The sequence below is a fragment of the Salmo salar genome, chromosome 11, assembly GCF_965601325.2.
Source record: "Salmo salar chromosome 11, fSalSal1, whole genome shotgun sequence".
NCBI lineage: Eukaryota > Metazoa > Chordata > Actinopteri > Salmoniformes > Salmonidae > Salmo > Salmo salar.
The window spans coordinates 53,427,748-53,454,560 of record NC_138301.1 but is presented as its reverse complement, the minus strand read 5'-3'; the positions used below and the strand labels follow the sequence as shown (position 1 = coordinate 53,454,560).

Below are 26,813 nucleotides of genomic sequence, written 5' to 3'. Positions count from 1 at the left end.
ACCCCTAGAACCTCCTGTCCTTCCCCTTATCTCCACCCTTTCCACATGGACACTCCTTCTTCTGGACTCTCTGACTGGTGTTCAGAGACAACCCCTAGAACCTCCTGTCCTTCCCCTTATCTCCACCCTTTCCACATGGACACTCCTTCTTCTGGACTCTCTGACTGGTGTTCAGTGACAACCCCTAGAACCTCCTGTCCTCCACCTCATCTCCACCCTTCTTCTGGTCTCTCTGACTGGTGTTCAGTGCATCTTTAACCATTAAAACACTAGGACTTCTACTAGTCTCCTCTTGCTGTGTGTGTGTGTGAGAGTCTGGTGTGTGTGTGGTGATAACTTGTGAATTGTATCCCCGTCTCTTACTGGTTCTCCCTAACTGGATAGTTGTACCTATATTTGAACTGCCACTTCTTTTGGAGACCACCACATGGGGATGCTCTTTCTCAGGGTGAATAGCATGCTACATGTTTCTCAGATTTGATTCTCTCGAAAATCGGCAGACACACAAGTCAGTCTATTGAATGTTTATTGACAGAATCAATGGGGTGAGTATACTTCAACTGATCAAGCTAGCAGACAGAAGTTGATCAAGTTCTAAATTAATAGTCCTACGGGTAAAAAAAAAATTACTCCAAGGTCAAGAAAGGTTTATCAAATCAGACAACAAAAAGAAAAGCCTAAATATAAAACAAAAACCTTAATTCAAAGTTTAAAAAAAATACATGAATTTAATTCTGAATGATTTACTGTACATAAAAAAATTCTGGTCCAAAATGGATCTTTTCTCAAAAACAAGGACGTTTTTCTTCTTAAAAAAAAAATAAAATAAAAAAATAACAGAACCCAGCTTCTGTTATTTAAATTTGCTCTTCACTCACAGAAAATGGTTACATAACCCTGATTAAAAAAAATATTTGTTAATACAAAATGGTTCATTTCTTAAACGTGTATGTTTGTCTTCTGAAGGAAAATGAGATATTTACGTGAAAGCCGTCATCACAAAAAAGATGAAAAGCTTCAGAGTAACTCACAACCGACAAGATGCCACAATCAACATAAAATTCATAACAAAGTATTCTGTTTGTCATCAAAAGACAATTGTAAACTAAGACTTTTTTTGCCAATATGGGAGGTGGATTATTGGAGCACAGCCCCTTAAAAAGCAGTGATCCACTAGAATCAGCAGAGGGATGATTTGTTTTTTGAGTGTATTAAGGGGGGGGGGGATGGGGGGGGGGTCGCAACATAATTACAAATCATTTGTAGACTGAAAATTGACAGCAAGAAGACCAAACAGATATACTATTTAACTTAAACTTAATCATTTCAAAGCTTGTTTAGATTTGTATACAGTCACATATATCCCTCTATTATGCGTGGGAATACTATGGAACAGATTTCCAAAATTAAAATCACTTGGAGCGGATTCATTTATATCTAGCTCAGAAAACTTGGGCCGGTAAATAAAAATCACCCGCGGGACACCAGTTGGGGAACCCCCCCCTACGAGCCAAGCCCCCCCCCCACTTTAAAGTAGCAGAATCTTGGTCCTCTTTAGTATCTCATTATTCCTATCATTTTAAACAAAATTATCAAGAAAAATAATCTAAAACTGCACCAAAAAAAATGAAATACATGAAAAAGAAAACATGCAATGAAAAAACCTTTTGAAAAACAAGGAGTAAACCACATCTTCACAAAAACGTGGATTCAGAGGCTCACAAAATACCAAACTAAATTATATACAAGGTACTATAACAAACAAAAATGCATAACAACTCAAAACAATGTCGTTTATTTTCCAGGAGTCCAATAACCCGAACCCTTCCTCTTCTAGTCAGGTCTACTCAATAATGACCGTTAACCTAACTTGAGATCTGTGAACACAACTCACATTTTCACAACTCTCCCAATTAAATTCTCCAACTGAAAATCTCATATTTGACATTTTCAATACATGAAAGTTACCCATGCATATCTGAAGTTAGGATTGGACCCTACGAGAGCTGACAAACAATGACAATCATGATTCACTCCTGATGATAAAATGTATCTTCTCCAGAAGTCAAGGATGTGGTAGACCGCATCTGCCGAGGACAGGAGACGAGACTCCATCTCTTTCTACATCCTCATCTTCTCTGTCCTCTCTTCACACTTCCTGTCCTACTTTCTCCACATCTCTGTTGTCTCTGTGACCCGGTCTGCTCTCGTCCCGTCTTCCGCTCTAATCCATAACTACAGTCTCTAAAGTGCTCCAATGGAAACTGGACTGACACAAAAGACACAAGTGCCTCCAAAAAAAATACAAAACAAAAACGAAACAAATTAAACAAAAATGAAAGCAAATAAACATCTGCACCGAACGCGTTTCTCCAAATAAAGGGAGGGAGAGAGAGAGAGAACATATGTGTGTGTGTGTGTGTGTCATAGCGTCCCCTGTCGTCATCTTCAGTACTTTGGCACTTTGGTGTAATCCTCAGTGTGTATGCTCTTACACAGCCCTATGGACAGGATCATACCCAGGAGCTGTAGAAAGCAGAGGTTAGAGGTTAGGGTAACAGTATCACTACATCTAAAGCCTTTCAGGAGGGTTCTCTCAATAGCTGTGATCAGTGTACGCTCCCGTAGCAGGAAGTGTCTACATACACTGAAAAACAAGAGCTGCAGTCTTGGAAGTCACACGGATTAAGTCAAGAGGTCAGAAGCTGTTTCTGACAGGCTTTTATTCCTCTTAATGATAAACATCTGTCTGGCTGAGAGACCTGCCTGACAGATTATGTAGAATGTATGTGTTGTTCTGGTCCAGTAGAATGTATGTGTTGTTCTGGTCCAGTAGAATGTATGTGTTGTTCTGGTCCTATAGAATGTATATGTTGTTCTGGTCCTATAGAATGTATATGTTGTTCTGGTCCAGTAGAATGTATATGTTGTTCTGGTCCAGTAGAATGTATATGTTGTTCTTTACCTCGATGACGGCCACTCCCAGGCAGACCCCCAGGATCACTCCAACGTTGGCAAACAGCCAGCTCTCTACACTGGAGTTACAGCCCTGAGAGACAGAGAGACGTATATTAAACACAGTCCAATATATTAACAGATGATGGTGGTGTTTAGTGATGTTCATGTTGCAAGTAACTCAGTTATGGAGTCAAACACTGTGACCATATTTCAATGCCATTTGAAGTTGACACAGACTTACGTGGAGTACTGATACATGTGTAGCACAAGTACTATGAGAAGCCTCTCTGTAGGAGTGTTCTCTTAATCAATCAATCAACCAATCAATCAATCAACCAATCTTAAAACTAATATAATATATATCTGGAGTATTTCTCCTGTCTTATCCGGTGTCCTGTGTGAATTTAAGTATGCTCTCTCTAATTCTCTCTTTCTTTCTCCCTCAGGACTACCTGGACTGATGACTCCTTGCTGTCCCCAGTTCACCTGGTGGTGCTGCTGCTCCGGTTTCAACTGTTCTGCCTGCGGCTGTGGAACCCTGACCTGTTCACCGGACGTGCTACCTGTCCCAGACCTGCTGTTTTCAACTCTCTAGAGACAGCAGGTGCGGTAGAGATACTCTGAATGATCGGCTATGAAAAGCCAACTGACATTTACTCCTGAGGTGCTGACATGTTGCACCCTCTACAACCACTGTGATTATTATTATCTGACCCTGCTGGTCATCTATGAACATTTGAACATGTTGGCCATGTTCTGTTATAATCTCCACCCGGCACAGCCAGAAGAGGACTGGCCACCCCTCATAGCCTGGTTCCTCTAGGTTTCTTCTTAGGTTCCGGCCTTTCTAGGGAGTTTTTCCTAGCCACCCTGCTTCTACACCTGCATTGCTTGCTGTTTGGGGTTTTAAGCTGGGTTTAAGTACAGCACGTTGAGATATCAGCTGATGTAAGAAGGGCTTTATAAATACATTTGATTTGAAATTTGATTAATATATAGAGTGTTCTTACCCTGTTGTAGACGGGCCAGTGAAGTGACTGTGCCTCACAGAAACCACTGTCAGAGGAGGAATCACCCTCAACCAGAGACACGTTCTGGCAGGAACACGGGAACAACAGCTGGGAACTGTTCACTACGACAGCATTACCATGCCAGTCCATATGACCACTCCATCCACAACACTCCATCTGGAGAGAGAGGGGGATGGATGGAGGAAAGGAGAGAGAAGATGAGAGAGAGGGAGAGAGAGAGCGAAAGGGGAGACGGAGACAAAGCGAGAGAGATGAGAGACAGAAAGCGAGAGCGATGAGAGAGAGTGAGAAACAAAGTGAGAGAGAGGTAGAGAGGGGGGAGAGAGGTAGAGAGGGATTAGAGGTAGAGATAGAGATAGAGGGAGGAGGGAGAGAGAGCGAGAGAATGAGAGCGAGAGGGAGGGGAGGAAGGAGAGAGAAGGGGGGGTAGAGATAAAGGTGATAAAACAATGGTGATTAAAGGTTGACAATAATAGTGAGGAAACATGTCCAGAAAGAGAATGGAAGAAGGGGAAACCCAAGAAGTCCAGTCGTTTTCAGATAGATTAACGCTGACTAGCAACCCTATACTGTAAGTATTGCTTTACAATGAACTAGGACAAAGAAATGTTCACGCTGCTGAAGGGGTTTACAAGGAGCTGAGAGGTGAAGTATTCTCCACTTCCTTTGTTTGAAATAACTTTTCCAGACGGACGGAGCTTTAAGAGCTTGGCGTAAGGCCTTTGTGTCAATCCATTTCTAACAGCTACGGTTTGGCTCCACTTAACAATCCATTTCTAACAGCTACGGTTTGGCTTCACTTAACAATCCATTTCTAACAGCTACGGTTTGGCTCCACTTAACAATCCATTTCTAACAGCTACGGTTTGGCTTCACTTAACAATCCATTTCTAACAGCTACGGTTTGGCTCCACTGAACAATCCATTTCTAACAGCTACGGTTTGGCTCCACTGAACAATCCATTTCTAACAGCTACGGTTTGGCTTCACTGAACAATCCATTTCTAACAGCTACGGTTTGGCTTCACTGAACAATCCATTTCTAACAGCTACGGTTTGGCTCCACTGAACAATCCATTTCTAACAGCTACGGTTTGGCTCCACTTAACAATCCATTTCTAACAGCTACGGTTTGGCTCCACTGAACAATCCATTTCTAACAGCTACGGTTTGGCTCCACTGAACAATCCATTTCTAACAGCTACGGTTTGGCTTCACTGAACAATCCATTTCTAACAGCTACGGTTTGGCTTCACTGAACAATCCATTTCTAACAGCTACGGTTTGGCTCCACTGAACAATCCATTTCTAACAGCTACGGTTTGGCTCCACTGAACAATCCATTTCTAACAGCTACGGTTTGGCTCCACTGAACAATCCATTTCTAACAGCTACGGTTTGGCTTCACTTAACACTCCATTTAGATGTCTTTTACGACTGCGTCAAATGACACCAGTGTAATTTCTGTACAGAGAGCCTTATACCAAGCACTAGACTACTTACATCAGACCGTTTGTTTCACTTCAGGTAACTGACAATTCTATGCAAATGAACGGTCAACATTCATTGTATTTTATTACATTTTACACCACTTGCCACTTTACCGTAAAACTACAGGTAATGTTAAATCTCTTTTGGTCGACTGGTGTGTTGACTTTTGAACTGGTTGAATTGACCTCCGTTCCAAGTCAAAATAACACCCCTTTTCCCCTCTTTGTTCAAAATGGTTCGAGTTAAGGGAAGATGATCCTAGATCTGTGCTCCCAACTCACCGTCCTCTGTATATAATCCCAGGCCTGCTCTGTGGTGCTGTTCTTTCCAGGGTAGTTGCTTAGGATCTGGGTCACGATGTTGGACATCTCCTTATTTAGCTGAGACAGAGAGACAGAGAGAGACAGACAGAGAGAGACAGACAGAGAGAGACAGACAGAGAGAGACAGACAGAGAGACAGACAGAAGGGGGAAACCAGTCAGTAAACCAGTCATTCAATGAGTCAAATCAGACAGTGATGGTTTCTAAACTACTCTAAAAAAGTTTCTAAACACAAACACAAAACCTGGAGAGAAAATACAATGCCCAGAACTAGAGATACAAATCAGTTGAATAAATCTGAGTAAATTCCTGGAGAGAAAAATCCCTGATCATTCAAAACTAGTATTGTTTTGTAATGTGTAGATCTTATGGCCCCCACTCATCTCTGACCCCTCCCCATTCCTTCTCTGTTGAAACAGGTCATATAAAGTGCTGTTTTTGTCTCCTAAATGGCACCCTATTCCCTTTATAGTGCGCTACTTTTAACAAAGGTGCATAGGGCTCCAGTCAAAGGTAGTGCACTATATAGGGAATAGGGCTCTGGTCTATAGTAGTGCACTATATAGGGAATAGGGCTCTGGTCTATAGTAGTACCACTATATAGGGAATAGGGCTCTGGTCTATAGTAGTACCACTATATAGGGAATAGGGCTCTGGTCTTTAGTAGTACCACTATATAGGGAATAGGGCTCCAGTCTAAAGTAGTGCACTATAGAGGGAATATGGCTCCATTTGGGATCAAGTTTTTTCTGCCACCCTAAAAACTTTGAGGTGTGTGTCGTTAAAGAGCAGAACCACACGAAGTTCACGTTCGATGGTTGTTGAAACACGTTTTGTTGTGAACATTTATTGAACCAGGAAGTCCCATTGAGGTCAGAAGGGAGACCTGGCATGTCTTCCTATGGTGAGACAAGGGCTCTCTCAATGAGCCTTTCCACCATTCCTCGCTTCCCACCTCCTCACTTCCTACATGCTCACCTCCTTCTCAACCGTATTGGAGGAGAAGGTTCAAGGTCCCTCCCTTCTGACCTCATTGTCTAATGCGTTTTGAGAAGGAAATGAGGAGAGTGGAAGGGAGGAATCGACGGAAAGAAATTGAAAAAGAGCGCTGGCATGTCCTTCTGTGGGGAGACTCTAGCAAAAGTATCAGGCCCCAGCGACAGGCCCCAGCGACAGGCCCCAGCGACAGGCCCCAGACGTGGTTAGCTACATGATTTGGACATGTCTGTTGTGTTGAAATGCTTAGTTAGAGTGAACAGAGTATTACTGAGAAATGTGATATTGTTTAAAGTACTGAAGCAACATGTAGAGTCTTGAAAGTCCACTTGGCAGAGAGGCTGCTGCCGCTGGCTGATGTTGAAAAATGTACGAATTGCAAAAACATTACTGAAGCTGGAGACGCATATCTCCCTCACTAACTTTAAGCACCAGCTGTCAGAGCAGCTCACAGATCACTGCACCTGTACATAGCCCATCTGTAAACAGCCCATCCAACTACCTCATCCCCATGTTATTTTTTATTTTTTGCTCCTTTGCACCCCAGTATCTCTACTTGCACATTCATCTTCTGCACATCTATCACTCCAGTGTTTAATTGCTAAATTGTAATTATTTCACCACTACGGCCTATTTATTGCCTTACCTCCCTAATATTACTTTATTTGCACAGACTGTATATAGATTGTTCTATTGTATTATTGACTGTATGTTTGTTTATTCCATGTGTAACTCTGTGTTGTTGTTTTTGTCGCACTGCTTTGCTTTATTCTTGGCCAGGTCTCAGTTGTAAATGAGAACTTGTTCTCTACTGGCCTACCTGGTTAAATAAAGGACTTGTTCTCTACTGGCCTACCTGGTTAAATAAAGGACGTGTTCTCTACTGGCCTACTTGGTTAAATAAAGGACTTGTTCTCTACTGGCCTACCTGGTTAAATAAAGGACTTGTTCTCTACTGGCCTACCTGGTTAAATAAAGGACTTGTTCTCTACTGGCCTACCTGGTTAAATAAAGGTGAAATAAAAAAAATAATACATGTTGGATCCAGACTTCCAACGATGGTTCTATTTCAGATTCAAAAAGCAGGAAGCAGCAGGGATACATCAGGGATATGGCTGTCCCAAATGGCACCCTCTTCCCTATATAGTGCACTACTTCAGGGATACATCAGGGATATGACTGTCCCAAATGGCACCCTCCTCCCTAAGTAGTGCACTATAGAGGGAATAAGGTGCCATTTGGGACTCATTCAATATTTGGGTCTGAGTGGTGAATTCCAGCTTTACGGCATTTCCTAGTCAGATGGTTCCCTTCAGGTCCTCTGGGAGAGACAGACAGTGTGTATGTGTGTGTGTGTGTGTGTGTGTGTGTGTTGTTGAGGTGGCTGAACCAAGCCATTGAACTATCCTATCCAGCCAGGATGGGTTCTGTTCCATTCCAAGTCTATAGATTCTGCTACAATCTGCTAGGTCATTCCAAACCAGCTAGAAACTTATAGAAGGTGTGTGTGTGTGTGTGTGTGTGTGCGCATGTTTCTCCAATTATCCACATCGGTGTTTACACATCTCTCCAGCTGGTGTGCGTGTGTTCCTACCAGCAGCAGTCACCCTCTCTCTGACCCATCTTCTCACTCACATACACACCTCTCTCTCTCTGACCCATCTCCCCACTGACAAACGTATCTCTCTCTGACCCCTATGCTTACTGCCCCTCACTGACAGACACACACCTGGCCAGGCTTTCCTCTGGTCCTCCTGGGGCCAAGGCCTCCTAAACAACAATAACCACCACTACACTAGTGCCCTGCACTTTTCATAGTGAACAACAGTTGGCACTGAGATACCAAAACACTGCTCAATCAGCTTGACATTTACATTTACATTTACATTTAAGTCATTTAGCAGACGCTCTTATCCAGAGCGACTTACAAATTGGTGGATTCACCTTATGATATCCAGTGGAACAACCACTTTACAATAGTGCATCTAAATCTTTTTTTGGGGGGGGGTTAGAAGGATTACTTTATCCTATCCTAGCTATTCCTTAAAGAGGTGGGGTTTCAGGTGTCTCTGTCAGGAAGAATGGGCCAAAATTCACCCAACTTATTGTGGGAAGCTTTTGGAAGGCTACCCAAAACGTTTGACCCAAGTTAAAGAATTTAAAAGGCAATGCTACCCAATACTAATTGAGTGTATGTACACTTCTGACCCACTGGGAATGTGATGAAAGAAATAAAAGCATAAATAAATCATTATCTCTACTATTATTCTGACATTTCACATTCTTAAAATAAAAAGTGGTGATCCTAACTGACCTAAGACAGGGAATTTTTACTAGGATTAAATGTCAGGAATTGTGAAAAACTGAGTTTAAATGTATTTGGTTAAGGTGTATGTAAACTTCCGACTTTAACTGTAAGTTCACTTTAACCGCAAGCAATTCAAAATGTTTGGCTTTGGTCATCGAGAGAATTTCAGGTGTTAAACTTGGATTTGACAAATTGCGACCCCTCCTCCTCTACTCATCCGATCCGTTCTAAAAATGTTGTACCCATCAATAGAAATCGGGTTATGACACCGATTTCCATAGCCAAGTTTCTGATAAAACCATTGTCTGCATTTGTCGTATTGGCCCATATTCTAAATCATGTCTATTTTTGGAAATAGACTTCTGACATTAACATGCAAGAGGCCAAAACCTGCTCTGGTTTTTAAAATCCTAGGGAGCCGGTAGAGATTGCATGGTATCTACCGGCCCAGGGTTTGGTCCCACATTACAAGAGATCAATAATAAAAGCATAACATATATCTCAGTTGTCCAATGCGTGAGGACTTGGCGGAACCAGCACCATTGTACATTTTTTGAGATTTTGGAAGTATAAGTGTAAGTCCACTTGTGTTTGAGAGTGGTGCAATTGCAGAGAGAGACCAAGTTCCTGGTGGTATTGACATGATGGTCTCGTCAGAGTGTTAGCAAATTGTAGGGCATAAGGCGAAGATAATTCACTCACTGACATGACACCGGATATGTCCCAAATGGCCCCCTGTTCATTTCTTTTGATCAGGGCCCGTAGGGATAAGGAATGGCCCCCTGTTCATTTCTTTTGATCAGGGCCCGTAGGGATAAGGAATGGCCCCCTGTTCATTTCTTTTGATCAGGGCCCGTAGGGATAAGGAATGGCCCCTTGTTCATTTCTTTTGATCAGGGCCCGTAGGGATAAGGAATGGCCCCCTGTTCATTTATTTTGATCAGGGCCCGTAGGGATAAGGAATATAGTGACATATGGGAAACAGCCTCTCTTTGGGCTTGTCAGGGTTTTTTATTATCAGAAACTCATCTTAGCTAAATGAAACCAACAGGGGGAAATTCTTTACACTGTTATTGACAACCGACACATACAAAGTCCCAGAGAAGCTGGGAACACTTTTTATTCCATGGAAATCACTGTCTTTTCTTGGAAGATGTGCTCCAACACAGTCATGTACAATGTACAGCACCAGTCATGTACAATGTACAGCACCAGTCATGTACAATGTACAGCACCAGTCATGTACAATGTACAGCACCAGTCATGTACAATACCAGTCAAAAGTTGGGACACACCTACTCATTCAAGGAGTGTGCAAAGCTGTCATCAAGGCAAAGGGTGGCTACTTTGAAGAATCTCAAATATAAATATATTTTGATCTCTTTAACAATTTTTTGGTTACTACATGATACCATATGTGTTATTTCATGTTGATGTCTTCACTATTATTCAACATGGATATGTTGTTCTGGTCCAGTAGAATCTTGTTCTGGTCCAGTAGAATGTATATGTTGTTCTGGTCCAGTAGAATGTATATGTTGTTCTGGTCCTGTAGAATGTTGTTCTGGTCCTATAGAATGTATATGTTTACCTTTACCTTTTACCTTTTAGTCATTTAGCAGACGCTCTTATCCAGAGCGACTTACAGTAGTGAATGCATACATTTCATACATTTTTTTCTCCGTACTGGTCCCCCATGGGAATTGAACCCACAACCCTGGCGTTGCAAACACCATGCTCTACCAACTGAGCCACACGGGACAATGCAACAACAATAAGAAATAATACAATATAAGAACACGACCAAAGAAAATGGCTCAGATTAAACAGAAAATAGAAGCAAAGATAAAATGTTATGTGCCCAGTCATTATGAAACCACTACTTCTACTGATGCATTTCACATCAGCGATCTTATTGTATGATAACTGTAAATATGTTGTTCTGGTCCTATAGAATGTATGTGTTGTTCTGGTCCAGTAGAATGTATGTGTTGTTCTGGTCCAGTAGAATGTATGTGTTGTTCTGGTCCTATAGAATGTATGTGTTGTTCTGGTCCTATAGAATGTATGTGTTGCTCTGGTCCTATAGAATGTATGTGTTGCTCTGGTCCAGTAGAATGTATGTGTTGCTCTGGTCCAGTAGAATGTATGTGTTGCTCTGGTCCAGTAGAATGTATGTGTTGCTCTGGTCCAGTAGAATGTATGTGTTGCTCTGGTCCAGTAGAATGTATGTGTTGTTCTGGTCCAGTAGAATGTATGTGTTGTTCTGGTCCAGTAGAATGTATGTGTTGTTCTGGTCCTATAGAATGTATGTGTTGTTCTGGTCCTGTAGAATGTATGTGTTGTTCTGGTCCTGTAGAATGTATGTGTTGTTCTGGTCCAGTAGAATGTATATGTTGTTCTGGTCCAGTAGAATGTATGTGTTGTTCTGGTCCTATAGAATGTATGTGTTGTTCTGGTCCTGTAGAATGTATGTGTTGTTCTGGTCCAGTAGAATGTATGTGTTGTTCTGGTCCAGTAGAATGTATATGTTGTTCTGGTCCAGTAGAATGTATGTGTTGTGCTGGTCCTATAGAATGTATGTGTTGTTCTGGTCCAGTAGAATGTATGTGTTGTTCTGGTCCAGTAGAATGTATGTGTTGTTCTGGTCCAGTAGAATGTATGTGTTGTTCTGGTCCTATAGAATGTATATGTTGTTCTGGTCCAGTAGAATGTATATGTTGTTCTGGTCCTATAGAATGTATATGTTGTTCTGGTACTATAGAATGTATATGTTGTTCTGGTCCAGTAGAATGTATATGTTGTTCTGGTCCAGTAGAATGTATATGTTGCTCTGGTCCTATAGAATGGATAAATACAGCTTTTGGTAGCGTGTTCTGACTGAAAGTAAAAAAGGCGTAATCAGTCTCAAAACAAGGTGTAGTCAAGGGTGTAGTGAGTCATTTTCTACAGAACAGGTTGTGTTCAGGCGGGTTCAACATCCTGGAATGTTCAGGTACACATACACCGTGTAGAACAGACGTTGGCAGGTAGTCTAGTGGTTAAGAGCAGCGGCAGTTAACAGGTTTGGGCCAGTAACCAAAAGGTCGCTGGTTCGAATCCCCGAGCTGACTAGGTGAAACACTTGAGCAAGGCACTTGACCCTAATTGCTCCTGTAAGTCATTCTGGATAAGAGTGTCTGCTAAATGACATACTTTTGGTATTTCTATCTGCTACATTCAGTAATTTTCTCTTTCCTGAACACGACCAACAACAGGTGTAAACAGGAAGTGACATCACTCACCAGGTCCTTCTGGAAGTAGATGAGTACACCGGCTGCCACCTGACCAATCAGAATCAGCAGCAGGCAGGTGAAGTACTGGGGAAGAAGAGAGGATCATGGGATATGAGATGACATCGCCGTGGCAACAGTCCATCATAACAATGCATAAACACATCCACCCAATCCCCAACCCACATACCAGACATCCTCACCTGCAGTATCATTCTGACATCAATACCCACTTGCCTTCAAATAGAAATGCATTATGTATTCAACTATGTATGTAAATAATTGACTAGGATGTGAACTTCCAAACAAAAACTACAGTAGTAACCCTGGAGAGAGGATCTGATGTTGCTACAATATCCACTGGACCAGCCACAGGGCTTTATGTTGCTACAATATCCACTGGACCAGCCATGGGGCTTTGTGTTGCTACTACAATATCCACTGGAACAGCCACGGGGCTTTGAGTTGCTACTACAATATCCACTGGAACAGCCACGGGGCTTTGAGTTGCTACTACAATATCCACTGGAACAGCCACGGGGCTTTGAGTTGCTACTACAATATCCACTGGAACAGCCACGGGGCTTTGAGTTGCTACTACAATATCCACTGGAACAGCCACGGGGCTTTGAGTTGCTACAATATCCACTGGACCAGCCATGGGGCTTTGTGTTGCTACAATATCCACTGGAACAGCCACGGGGCTTTGTGTTGCTACAATATCCACTGGACCAGCCACGGGGCTTTGTGTTGCTACAATATCCACTGGACCAGCCACGGGGCTTTGTGTTGCTACTACAATATCCACTGGAACAGCCACGGGGCTTTGTGTTGCTACTACAATATCCACTGGAACAGCCACGGGGCTTTGTGTTGCTACTACAATATCCACTGGAACAGCCACGGGGCTTTGTGTTGCTACTACAATATCCACTGGAACAGCCACGGGGCTTTATGTTGCTACAATATCCACTGGACCAGCCACGGGGCTTTGTGTTGCTACTACAATATCCACTGGAACAGCCACGGGGCTTTGAGTTGCGACAATATCCACTGGACCAGCCACGGGGCTTTGTGTTGCTACAATAACCACTGGAACAGCCACGGGGCTTTGTTCTACTACAATATCCACTGGACCAGCCACGGGGCTTTGTGTTGCTACAATATCCACTGGAACAGCCACGGGGCTTTGTGTTGCTACAATATCCACTGGACCAGCCACGGGGCTTTGTGTTGCTACAATATCCACTGGAACAGCCACGGGGCTTTGAGTTGCGACAATATCCACTGGACCAGCCACGGGGCTTTGTGTTGCTACAATAACCACAGGAACAGCCACGGGGCTTTGTTCTACTACAATATCCACTGGACCAGCCACGGGGCTTTGTGTTGCTACAATATCCACTGGAACAGCCACGGGGCTTTGTGTTGCTACAATATCCACTGGACCAGCCACGGGGCTTTGTGTTGCTACAATATCCACTGGAACAGCCACGGGGCTTTGTGTTGCTACTACAATATCCACTGGAACAGCCACGGGGCTTTATGTTGCTACAATATCCACTGGACCAGCTACGGGGCTTTGTGTTGCTACTACAATATCCACTGGAACAGCCACGGGGCTTTGTGTTGCTACAATATCCACTGGAACAGCCACGGGGCTTTGTGTTGCTACAATATCCACTGGAACAGCCACGGGGCTTTGTGTTGCTACAATATCCACTGGAACAGCCACGGGGCTTTGTGTTGCTACAATATCCACTGGAACAGCCACGGGGCTTTGTGTTGCTACAATATCCACTGGACCAGCCACGGGGCTCTGTGTGCAACTCCTCCCTGTACAGTAGCAGTAGTTTGTAATGCATTCACACTAGCATACACTGAGTGGACAAAACATTAGGAACACCTTCCTTATATTGAGTTGCACCCCTTTTGCCCTCAGAACAGCCTCAATCGTCGGGGCAGGGAATCTACAAGGTGTTAAAGCGTTCCACAGGGATGCTGGCCCATGTTGACTCCAATGCTTCCCACAGTTGGGTCAAGTTGGCTGGATGTCCTTTGGGTGGTGGACCATTCTTGATACACACAGGAAACTGTTGAGTGTGAAAAACCCAGCCCCTGTTGCAGTTCTTGACACAAACCAGTGTGCCTGGCACCTACTACCGCGCGTCTGTGCGTGCGTGCTCTGTGCGTGTGCGTGCGCGCTCTGTGCGTGTGCGTCTGCGTGTGTGTGTGCTCACCAGGCCCAGCAGACAGCGGATCTCGTAGATAGCCCCCAGGCAACCCAGGAAGCCCATCAACATGGAGAGACCACCTACACCTATCAGGATGTAGGAAGCTATCTTCAGCACTGTGGAGGACTCTTCTGTAGAGAGAAACAAGCACACTCTCAGGTTAGCACATTAGCATCGCTATGGTAAAAGCCATATATAGGCTAGCATTTTAGCATACCTACAGTACACCATGGGGGACTCCTCTGTAGAAGTGGGAACAAGCAGACTCGTTAGCATATCTGCTGTGAACACATATAGGTTAGCAGTTTAGCAATCGACTACTGTGCAGGCTTGTATTTAAGCAGTCTGATGTAGGCTATACACAGGCTAGCATTTTAGCACACCTACTACACAGTGACAGGCATTTTAGCCCATTCATCCCTTAGCAGACACGATGTTCTACCTCACGTCTGATAGATACAGACAGACATCTTCCTCTAAGGCAACTCATTCCCACAAAACCAAAAGGGGAGCTGATCTCACACCAACATATCTGTTCATGGAAACAGTTCTGTGAATTCTGGCTTCTATTTTAATTTATTTTTTATTTTTTTTTAAGTATACTGGAGCCAGAGAGAGATTAGGTCTGCATTTCAAATGGCACCCTTTTCCCTATTTAGTGCACTACTTTTGACCAAAAAGTCCACTAAAAACAGTTAAAATATTGTGCACTATATAGGGAACAGAGTGCAATTTGGGACATAGATTGTCTGGCAAGAGGAGGAATGATATATGTTACTCTGAGGACACTGTTCTCAATGTGTGTGTGTGTGTGTGGCACTGCCAAACATTCTGAGGCTTTCAAAGGAAAGAGAGAAGCATGTTTCTGTGGATCACTCCAGAGGTCTGGAACCAACACTGTGCCATCATGGAGGCCCAACTCTCTGCAAAGCCCAGAAACCACCACTGAGACAGAGAGAGAAAGGACAGTCAACCTCATCTAAAGTCTTTAGTTTAAGGAGACGTCCTCCTTGGAGACAGTCTAGCTCCTGAGATACCCAGAGGTTTTCACTATAATGGCAGAAACATCTGGCACACCATGCATATCAAAGTGTTTCTGTCAGCGTACTGTAGTGTCACAGTACAATGAAATACTTACTTGCAAGAAATGCTTATGCAAGATGTGAGACACGGCCAAATGTATATGGTCAGAGACAAAGTGGAGTAAAAACACAGAAAAAACTATCCTATTTAATACTGTGATGAAATAGCTGTTAGTGCTGGTTAGTGCTATACTCTAGCATGTGACTATTATGGAATACAGGAAGTTCAGTAACGCCATGCTGGCTGATTTCTTCTTCTTCTAAGTGGGATGACTGTGGCAATATTACTGAAGGAATATGTAAAACGCTGGTTGGTAACCCTCATTCCCAGCAAAAGCAGTTTAACAAGACACGTATCTGGTTAATAGAGACAGACCCTGCAGCACAGACAGAGAGGAACGGCTAGAGAACAGATCTTCTCCTCATTACCATTCCTCTAACGTTGGAACAGCTAGAGAACAGATCCTCTCCTCATTACCGTTCCTCTAACATTGGAACAGCTAGAGAACAGATTCTCTCCTCATTACCGTTCCTCTAACGTTGGAACAGCTAGAGAACAGATCCTCTCCTCATTACCGTTCCTCTAACATTGGAACAAGTCCAATAAAACGGCTAAATGAATGGGTCTGCTACTCTGCTTCTGAAGAGGGTTAAAGACCTACAGGAAGTCATCATCATAGCTAGGTTATAGGGCTCCACTAGACTAGAGCAGTCATATGTTGTAGTGTGTTGACTTTGAGGAACGTTGAAGAACGTGCTGTGAGGTTAACGCTCCCCTCAGGACTCCACTGTGGGTGTAGGAAGTGGCCTGGGACCCCTGCAATAACCCCCGGACACACACACACCTCCAAACTTTTAAATCGTTAGGCACCAAACAGAATTTAAGTAGCTCAAGAAAGAGATAGTTATTTTATAGTTTAGTCTCCCATTAGGCCTATATGAATCCTATATAGTTTACTCTCCCATTAGGACTATATGAATCCTATATATACTGCTCAAAAAAATAAAGGGAACACTTAAACAACACAATGTAACTCCAAGTCAATCACACTTCTGTGAAATCAAACTGTCCACTTAGGAAGCAACACTGATTGACAATACATTTCACATGCTGTTGTGCAAATGGAATAGACAACAGGTGGAAATTATAGGCAATTAGCAAGACACCCCCAATAAAGGAGTGGTTCTGCAGGTGGTAACCACAGACCACTTCTCAGTTCCTATGCTTCCTGGCTGATGTTTTGGTCACTTTTGAATGCTGGCGGTGCTTTCACTCTAGTGGTAGCATGAGACGGAGTCTACAACCCACACAAGTGGCTCAGGTAGTGCAGCTCATCCAGGATGGCACATCAATGCGAGCTGTGGCAAGAAGGTTTGCTGTGTCTGTCAGCGTAGTGTCCAGAGCATGGAGGCGCTACCAGGAGACAGGCCAGTACATCAGGAGACGTGGAGGAGGCCGTAGGAAGGCAACAACCCAGCAGCAGGACCGCTACCTCCGCCCTTGTGCAAGGAGGAGTAGGAGGAGCACTGCCAGAGCCCTGCAAAATGACCTCCAGCAGGCCACAAATGTGCATGTGTCTGCTCAAATGGTCAGAAACAGACTCCATGAGGGTGGTATGAGGGCCCGACGTCCACAGGTGGGGGTTGTGCTTACAGCCTAACACCGTGCAGGACGTTTGGCATTTGCCAGAAAACACCAAGATTGGCAAATTTGCCACTGGTGCCCTGTGCTCTTCACAGATGAAAGCAGGTTCACACTGAGCACATGTGACAAACGTGACAGAGTCTGGAGACGCCGTGGAGAACGTTCTGCTGCCTGCAACATCCTCCAGCAAGACTGGTTTGGCGGTGGGTCAGTCATGGTGTGGGGTGGCATTTCTTTGGGGGGCCGCACAGCCCTCCATGTGCTCGCCAGAGGTAGCCTGACTGCCATTAGGTACCGAGATGAGATCTTCAGACCCCTTGTGAGAACATATGCTGGTGCGGTTGGCCCTGGGTTCCTCCTAATGCAAGACAATGCTAGACCTCATGTGGCTGGAGTGTGTCAGCAGTTCCTGCAAGAGGAAGGCATTGATGCTATGGACTGGCCCGCCCGTTCCCCAGACCTGAATCCAATTGAGCACATCTGGGACATCATGTCTCGCTCCATCCACCAACGCCACGTTGCACCACAGACTGTCCAGGAGTTGGCGGATGCTTTAGTCCAGGTCTGGGAGGAGATCCCTCAGGAGACCATCTGCCACCTCATCAGGAGCATGCCCAGGCGTTGTAGGGAGGTCATACAGGCACGTGGAGGCCACACACACTACTGAGCCTCATTTTGACTTGTTTTAAGGACATTACATCAAAGTTGGATCAGCCTGTAGTGTGGTTTTCCACTTTAATTTTGAGTGTGACTCCAAATCCAGACCTCCATGGGTTGATAAATTGGATTTCCATTGATTATTTTTGTGCGATTTTGTTGTCAGCACATTCAACTATGTAAAGAAAAAAGTATTTAATAAGATTATTTCATTCATTCAGATCTAGGATGTGTTATTTTAGTGTTCCCTTTATTTTTTTGAGCAGTGTAGTTTAGTCTCCCATTAGGCCTATATGAATCCTATGTTTATAGGCCTCCTGGGCCATATGCAGTGTTCCTCACTGAGTTCCCTGAATTCCTATCGGATCTTGTAGTCATAGCAGATAATATTCTAATTTTTGGGGACTTTAACATTCACATGGAAAAGTCCACAGACCCACTCCAAAAGGCTTTCGGAGCCATCATCGACTCAGTGGGTTTTGTCCAACATGTCTCTGGACCTACTCACTGCCACAGTCATACTCTGGACCTAGTTTTGTCCCATGGAATAAATGTTGTGGATCTAAATGTTTTTCCTCATAATCCTGGACTATCGGACCACCATTTTATTACGTTTGCAATTGCAACAAATAATCTGCTCAGACCCCAACCAAGGAGCATTAAAAGTCGTGCTATAAATTCTCAGACAACCCAAAGATTCCTTGATGCCCTTCCAGACTGCCTCTGCCTACCCAAGGACGTCAGAGGACAAAAATCAGTTAACCACCTAACCGAGGAACTTAATTTAACCTTGCGCAATACCCTAGATGCAGTTGCACCCCTAAAAACTAAAAACATCTGTCATAAGAAACTAGCTCCCTGGTATACAGAAAATACACGAGCTCTGAAGCAAGCTTCCAGAAAATTGGAACGGAAATGGCGCCACACCAAACTGGAAGTCTTCCGACTAGCTTGGAAAGACAGTACCGTGCAGTATCGAAGAGCCCTTACTGCTGCTCGATCATCCTATTTTTCCAACTTAATTGAGGAAAATAAGAACAATCCGAAATTTCTTTTTGATACTGTCGCAAAGCTAACTAAAAAGCAGCCTTCGCAAATGGAGGATGGCTTTCACTTCAGCAGTAATACATTTATGAACTTCTTTGAGGAAAAGATCATGATCATTAGAAAGCAAATTACAGACTCCTCTTTAAATCTGGGTATTCCTCCAAAGCTCCATTGTCCTGAGTCTGCACAACTCTGCCAGGACCTAGGATCAAGGGAGATACTAAAGTGTTTTAGTACTATATCTCTTGACGCAATGATGAAAATAATCATGGCCTCCAAACCCTCAAGCTGCATACTGGACCCTATTCCAACTAAACTACTGAAAGAGCTGCTTCCTGTGCTTGGCCCTCCTATGTTGAACATAATAAACGGCTCTCTATCCACCGGATGTGTACCAAGCTCACTAAAAGTGGCAGTAATAAAGCCTCTCTTGAAAAAGCCGAATCTTGATCCAGAAATTATAAAAAACTATCGGCCTATATCGAATCTTCCATTCCTCTCAAAAATTTTAGAAAAAGCTGTTGCACAGCAACTCACTGCCTTCCTGAAGACAAACAATGTATACGAAACGCTTCAGTCTGGTTTTAGACCCCATCATAGAACTGAGACTGCACTTGTGAAGGTGGTAAATGACCTTTTAATGACGTCAGACCGAGGCTCTGCATCTGTCCTCGTGCTCCTAGATCTTAGTGCCGCTTTTGATACCATCGATCACCACATTCTTTTGGAGAGATTGGAAACCCAAATTGGTCTACATGGACAAGTTCTGGCCTGGTTTAGATCTTATCTGTCGGGAAAGATATCAGTTTGTCTCTGTGAATGGTTTGTCCTCTGACAAATCAATTGTAAATTTCGGTGTTCCTCAAGGTTCCGTTTTAGGACCACTATTGTTTTCACTATATATTTTACCTCTTGGGGATGTCATTCGAAAACATAATGTTAAATTTCACTGCTATGCGGACGACACACAGCTGTACATTTCAATGAAACATGGTGAAGCCCCAAAATTGCCCTCGCTAGAAGCCTGTGTTTCAGACATAAAGAAGTGGATGGCTGCAAACTTTCTACTTTTAAACTCGGACAAAACAGAGATGCTGTCCGGGGGTATCATCGGATGGGGCCACAGTGTCTTCTGATCCCTCCTGTCTCAGCCTCCAGTATTTATGCTGCAGTAGTTTATGTGTCGGGGGGCTAGGGTCAGTCTGTTACATCTGGAGTATTTCTCTTGTCTTATCCGGTGTCCTGTGTGTATTTAAATATGCTCTCTCTAATTCTTTCTCTCTTTCTGTCTTTCTCTCGGAGGACCTGAGCCCTAGGACCATGCCTCAGGACTACCTGGTATGATGACTCCTTGCTGTCCCCAGTCCACCTGGCCGTGCTGCTGCTCCAGTTTCAACTGTTCTGCCTGCGGCTATGGAACCCTGACCTGTTCACCGGACGTGCTTGTTGCACCCTCGACAACTACTATGATTATTATTATTTGACCATGCTGGTCATTCATGAACATTTTAACATTTTAACATTTTGACCATGTTCTGTTATAATATCCACCCTGCACAGCCAGAAGAGGACTGGCCACCCCTCATAGCCTGGTTCCTCTCTAGGTTTCTTCCTAGGTTTTTGGCCTTTCTAGGGAGTTTTTCCTAGGGAGTTTTTCCTAGCCACCGTGCTTCTTTCACATGCTTTGCTTGCTGTTTGGGGTTTTAGGCTGGGTTTCTGTACAGCACTTTGAGAATATCAGCTGATGTACGAAGGGCTATATAAAAATAAATTTGATTTGATATGTAGTTTACTCTCCCATTAGGACTATATGATTCCTACCATTGAATCACATCTCATGAGTAGCAGACCCTTTTCCTTTCTTCCTGGGCCAATCAGATGTGACTAAACCTAGTGTGAAGTTACCAGGTTGTTAGCTAGCTAGGTAACATGACTGAACAACGTTGCTTGTTATCAAGCCAATAATTAGCGACCCGGGATTAGTTTAAAACGGCCAGCGACATGGTTTTGTGAAATGATATCAAATGCGCACAAATCCCAGCAGAAAGAGAAAAAAAAACTTGCCTCTGGTAATATGGGTCATATTATATAACCATTTAGGCTATAGAGACAAGACCTCTGGTAATATGGGTCACATTATATAACCGTTTAGGCTATAGAGACAAGACCTCTGGTAATATGGGTCATATTATATAACCGTTTAGGCTATAGAGACAAGACCTCTGGTAATATGGGTCATATTATATAACCGTTTAGACTAGAGACAAGACCTCTGGTAATATGGGTCACATTATATAACCGTTTAGACTATAGAGACAAGACCTCTGGTAATATGGGTCACATTATATAACCGTTTAGACTAGAGACAAGACCTCTGGTAATATGGGTCATATTATATAACCGTTTAGACTAGAGACAAGACCTCTGGTAATATGGGTCATATAGAAAAGAGTAGAGGGCCTAGAGAGCTGCCCTGCGGTACACCACACTTTACATGTTTGACAGAGAAGCTTCTACTAAAGAAAACCCCCTGAGTTCTATTAGATAGATAGCTCTGAATCCACAGTATGGCAGAGGTTGAAAAGCCATAACACATTTGTTTTTTCAACAACAGGTTATGGTCAATAATATCAAAGGCTGCACTGAAATCTAACAGTACAGCTCCCACAATCTTCTTATTATCAATGTCTTTCCACCAATCATCAGTCATTTGTGCCAGTACTGTACATGCTGAGTGCCCTTCTCTATAAGCATGCTGAAAGTCTGTTGTTAATTTGTTTACAGAGAAATAGCATTGTATTTGGTCAAACACAATTTTTTCCCAACAGTTTGCTAAGAGCTGTAAGGTCTGCTGTTAGAACCAAACCAGTAAAGGCCGCTTTACCACTATTGGGTAGCGGAATGACTTTGGCTTCCCTCCAGGCCTGAGGACAAAGACTTTCCTCTAGGCTCAGATTAATAATATGACAGATAGGACTGGCTATAGAGTCAGCTACCATCCTCAGTAGCTTTCCATCTAAGTTGTCAATGCCAGGAGGTTTGTCATTATTGATCAATAACAATTTTTCCATCTCTCCCGTACTAACTTTACACAATTCCAACTTGCAATGCTTTTCTTTCATAATTTTTTTATGCATGAATACAATTGCTCACTGTTCGTTGTTGGCATTTCCTGCCTAAGTTTGCCCACTTTGCCAATGAAGTAATCAATCAAATAATTGGCAACATCAAATGGTTTTGTGATGAATAAGCCATCTGATTCGATGAAAGATGGAGTTGAATTCTGCCCATCATTTCATTTAAAGTACTCCAAAAAAAATTCCATCATTCTTTATATCAATGATTGATCTTGGCTTCATAATAAATGTTTCTTCTTCTTTTAGTTGAGTTTAGTCACAATTTCTCAATTTGACAGTGAACTTGCAAAGTCAACTCAGACTGGCCTGAGCTCTTGGTTACAACAGGTGATGAACTATACAGCGTATCAACATTGGAGCAGTGCAAGAAAAGCCAGCAATGTAACAAATGTACACTTCTAACAGAAGACTCATCAGGGTCTGCATCCCCGCTCGCCATCACGGCTACATTATAATAGAAAACAGAAGAATAGATGGGTATGAAGAGCGGATGTAGACGTAAAGAAGCAGGTGAGTGAGGGCTGGTAGGGTATGCTGAGAGAAGCAGGTGAGTGAGGGCTGGTAGGGGATGCTGAGAGAAGCAGGTGAGTGAGGGCTGGTAGGGGATGCTGAGAGAAGCAGGTGAGTGAGGGCTGGTAGGGGATGCTGAGAGAAGCAGGTGAGTGAGGGCTGGTAGGGGATGCTGAGAGAAGCAGGTGAGTGAGGGCTGGTAGGGGATGCTGAGAGAAGCAGGTGAGTGAGGGCTGGTAGGGGATGCTGAGAGAAGCAGGTGAGTGAGGGCTGGTAGGGGATGCTGAGAGAAGCAGGTGAGTGAGGGCTGGTAGGGGATGCTGAGAGAAGCAGGTGAGTGAGGGCTGGTAGGGGATGCTGAGAGAAGCAGGTGAGTGGGGGCCGGTAGGGGATGCTGAGAGAAGCAGGTGAGTGGGGGCCGGTAGGGGATGCTGAGAGAAGCAGGTGAGTGGGGGCCGGTAGGGGATGCTGAGAGAAGCAGGTGAGTGGGGGCCGGTAGGGGATGCTGAGAGAAGCAGGTGAGTGAGGGCCGGTAGGGGTTTGCTGAGAGAAGCAGGTGAGTGAGGGCCGGTAGGGGTTTGCTGAGAGAAGCAGGTGAGTGAGGGCCGGTAGGGGTTTGCTGAGAGAAGCAGGTGAGTGAGGGCCGGTAGGGGTTTGCTGAGAGAAGCAGGTGAGTGAGGACCGGTAGGGGTTTGCTGAGAGAAGCAGGTGAGTGAGGGCCGGTAGGGGTTTGCTGAGAGAAGCAGGTGAGTGAGGGCCGGTAGGGGTTTGCTGAGAGAGGCAGGTGAGTGAGGGCTGGTAGGGGATGAGGCTGGCTGATCCCTGCTGCCTCACCTGATATGAGCAGGAAAGTGAAGCGGATATTATTAGACCTGCTCATACAAAAGACTAGAGACTGTTGCTTAAATTCAACTAAATATGGAGAGTGGAGAGCTAGAGGGGAGGGGAGAGCTAGAGGGGTGGGGAGAGCTAGAGGAGAGAGCTAGAGGGGAGGGGAGAGCTAGAGGAGAGTGGAGAGCTAGAGGAGAGAGCTAGAGGGGAGGAGAGAGCTAGAGGGGAGGGGAGAGCTAGAGGGGAGAGCTAGAGGGGAGAGCTAGAGGGGAGGGGAGAGCTAGAGGGGAGAGCTAGAGGGGAGAGGAGAGCTAGAGGGGAGGGGAGAGCTAGAGAGGAGAGCTAGAGGGGAGGGGAGAGCTAGAGAGGAGAGCTAGAGGGGAGGGGAGAGCTAGAGGGGAGGGCTAGAGGGGAGGGGAGGGCTAGAGGGGAGGGGAGAGCTAGAGGGGAGGGGAGAGCTAGAGGGGAGGGGAGAGCTAGAGGGGAGGGGAGAGCTAGAGGAGAGAGCTAGAGGGGAGGGGAGAGCTAGAGGGGAGGGCTAGAGGGGAGGGGAGAGCTAGAGGGGAGGAGAGAGCTAGAGGGGAGGGGAGAGCTAGAGGGGAGGGGAGAGCTAGAGAGGAGGGCTAGAGGGGAGGGGAGAGCTAGAGGGGAGGGGAGAGCTAGAGAGGAGAGCTAGAGGGGAGGGCTAGAGGGGAGGGGAGAGCTAGAGGGGAGGGGAGAGCTAGAGGGGAGGGCTAGAGGGGAGGGGAGGGGAGAGCTAGAGGAGAGAGCTAGAGGGGAGGGGAGAGCTAGAGGGGAGGGCTAGAGGAGAGGGCTAGAGGGGAGGGGAGAGCTAGAGGGGAGGGGAGAGCTAGAGGGGAGGGGAGAGCTAGAGGGGAGGGGAGAGCTAGAGGGGAGGGGAGAGCTAGAGGGGAGGGGAGAGCTAGAGGGGAGGGGAGAGCTAGAGGAGAGAGCTAGAGGGGAGGAGAGAGCTAGAGGGGAGGGCTAGAGGGGAGGGCTAGAGGGGAGGGCTAGAGGGGAGGGCTAGAGGGGAGAGCTAGAGGGGAGAGCTAGAGGGGAGAGCTAGAGGGGAGAGCTAGAGGGGAGAGCTAGAGGGGAGGGGAGAGCTAGAGGGGAGGGGAGAGCTAGAGGGGAGGGCTAGAGGGGAGGGGAGAGCTAGAGGGGAGGGGAGAGCTAGAGAGGAGAGCTAGAGGGGAGGGGAGAGCTAGAGGGGAGGACTAGAGGGGAGGGGAGAGCTAGAGGGGAGGGGAGAGCTAGAGGGGAGGGGAGAGCTAGAGGGGAGGGGAGAGCTAGAGGGGAGGGGAGAGCTAGAGGGGAGGGGAGGGGAGAGCTAGAGGAGAGAGCTAGAGGGGAGGGGAGAGCTAGAGGGGAGGGCTAGAGGGGAGGGGAGAGCTAGAGGGGAGGGCTAGAGGGGAGGGCTAGAGGGGAGGGGAGAGCTAGAGGGGAGGGGAGAGCTAGAGGGGAGGGCTAGAGGGGAGAGCTAGAGGGGAGGGCTAGAGGGGAGAGCTAGAGGAGAGAGCTAGAGGGGAGGGGAGAGCTAGAGGGGAGGGGAGAGCTAGAGGGGAGGGCTAGAGGGGAGGGCTAGAGGGGAGGGGAGGGCTAGAGGGGAGGAGAGAGCTAGAGGGGAGGAGAGAGCTAGAGGGGAGGGCTAGAGGGGAGGGGAGAGCTAGAGGGGAGGGGAGAGCTAGAGGGGAGGGCTAGAGGGGAGGGGAGAGCTAGAGGGGAGGGGAGAGCTAGAGGAGAGAGCTAGAGGGGAGGGGAGAGCTAGAGGAGAGAGCTAGAGGGGAGGGGAGAGCTAGAGGGGAGGGGAGAGCTAGAGGGGAGGGGAGAGCTAGAGGGGAGGGGAGAGCTAGAGGAGAGAGCTAGAGGGGAGGGGAGAGCTAGAGGAGAGAGCTAGAGGGGAGGGGAGAGCTAGAGGGGAGAGCTAGAGGGGAGGGGAGAGCTAGAGGGGAGGAGAGAGCTAGAGGGGAGGAGAGAGCTAGAGGGGAGGAGAGAGCTAGAGGAGAGAGCTAGAGGGGAGGGGAGAGCTAGAGGAGAGGGGAGAGCTAGAGGGGAGAGCTAGAGGAGAGGAGAGAGCTAGAGGGGAGAGCTAGAGGAGAGGAGAGAGCTAGAGGGGAGAGCTAGAGGAGAGGAGAGAGCTAGAGGAGAGGAGAGAGCTAGAGAGCTAGAGAGGGGAGAGCTAGAGAAGAGGGGAGAGCTAGAGAAGAGGGGAGAGCTAGAGAAGAGGGGAGAGCTAGAGAAGAGGGGAGAGAGAGAGACTGCCTTGTTCGTTCTGCCCCTGAACAAGGCAGTTAACCCACTGTTCCCCGGTAGGCTGGTCATTGTAAATAAGAATTTGTTTACCTGACTTGCCTAGTTAAATAAAAGGTTAAATAAATAAAACATAAAACCTAGTGGACTAGAGAAAGAGCACTGACAATGTTTTCCACTAAACATCAGCCAACTATAAAACTATCAAATGGCTTCTTTTTTAAATGGTTTAGTGATCCGTTGTTTTAACATGTTAAAGAAAAAGGAACAGGCTTTAACTATACATACAGTTAGACAATAATTCTACCATTCCTCTGGTGAAATGACTGCCACATTACTACCATTCCTCTGGTGAAATGACTGCCACATTAGTATGTATAGATTGATAAACTTACGCAGGATGACCATGAAGCTCTCATTGTCCAGAAGGACCCACAGTCCGAACCCCATGATGAGGGCGCCAAACAGCTGCAGAGGGAGAGAGCCAAATAAAGAGAGAGAGAGAGAGAGAGAGAGAGCCAAATAAAGAGAGAGAGAGAGAGAGACAAATAAAGAGAGAGAGAGAGAAATAAAGAGAGAGAGAGAGAGACAAATAAAGAGAGAGAGAGAGAGCCAAATAAAGAGAGAGAGAGAGAGACAAATAAAGAGAGAGAGAGAGAGCAAATAAAGAGAGAGAGAGAGACAAATAAAGAGAGAGAGAGAGACAAATAAAGAGAGAGAGAGACAAATAAAGAGAGAGAGAGACAAATAAAGAGAGAGAGAGAGACAAATAAAGAGAGAGAGAGAGACAAATAAAGAGAGAGAGAGAGACAAATAAAGAGAGAGACAAATAAAGAGAGAGACAGACAGACAGACAGACAGACAGACAGACAGACAGACAGACAGACAGACAGACAGACAGACAGACAGACAGACAGACAGACAGACAGACAGACAGACAGACAGACAGACACACACAAATAGACAGAGAGACAGACAGAGAGACAGAGACAGAGAGAGAGACAGAGAGAGAGACAGAGAGAGAGAGAGAGACAGAGAGAGA

The 26,813-nt window shown here is 45.4% G+C and overlaps 1 protein-coding gene across 1 annotated transcript in view; it reads right to left on the bottom strand.

Moving 5' to 3' along the window:
• Window positions 1-509: 509 nt before the first annotated feature.
• Window positions 510-26,813, bottom strand: part of LOC106587947 (CD82 antigen) — a 48,860-nt gene continuing 22,556 nt past the window's right edge. The window contains exons 3-9 of the mRNA XM_014176609.3: window positions 26,167-26,239; window positions 14,619-14,743; window positions 12,391-12,465; window positions 5,762-5,860; window positions 3,969-4,145; window positions 2,966-3,049; window positions 510-2,526 (exon numbers count right to left, since the gene is read on the bottom strand). Coding sequence (XP_014032084.1) covers window positions 2,449-2,526; window positions 2,966-3,049; window positions 3,969-4,145; window positions 5,762-5,860; window positions 12,391-12,465; window positions 14,619-14,743; window positions 26,167-26,239 — 711 coding nt within the window. The 3' untranslated portion in view covers window positions 510-2,448. The remainder of the gene's footprint in view (window positions 2,527-2,965; window positions 3,050-3,968; window positions 4,146-5,761; window positions 5,861-12,390; window positions 12,466-14,618; window positions 14,744-26,166; window positions 26,240-26,813) is intronic.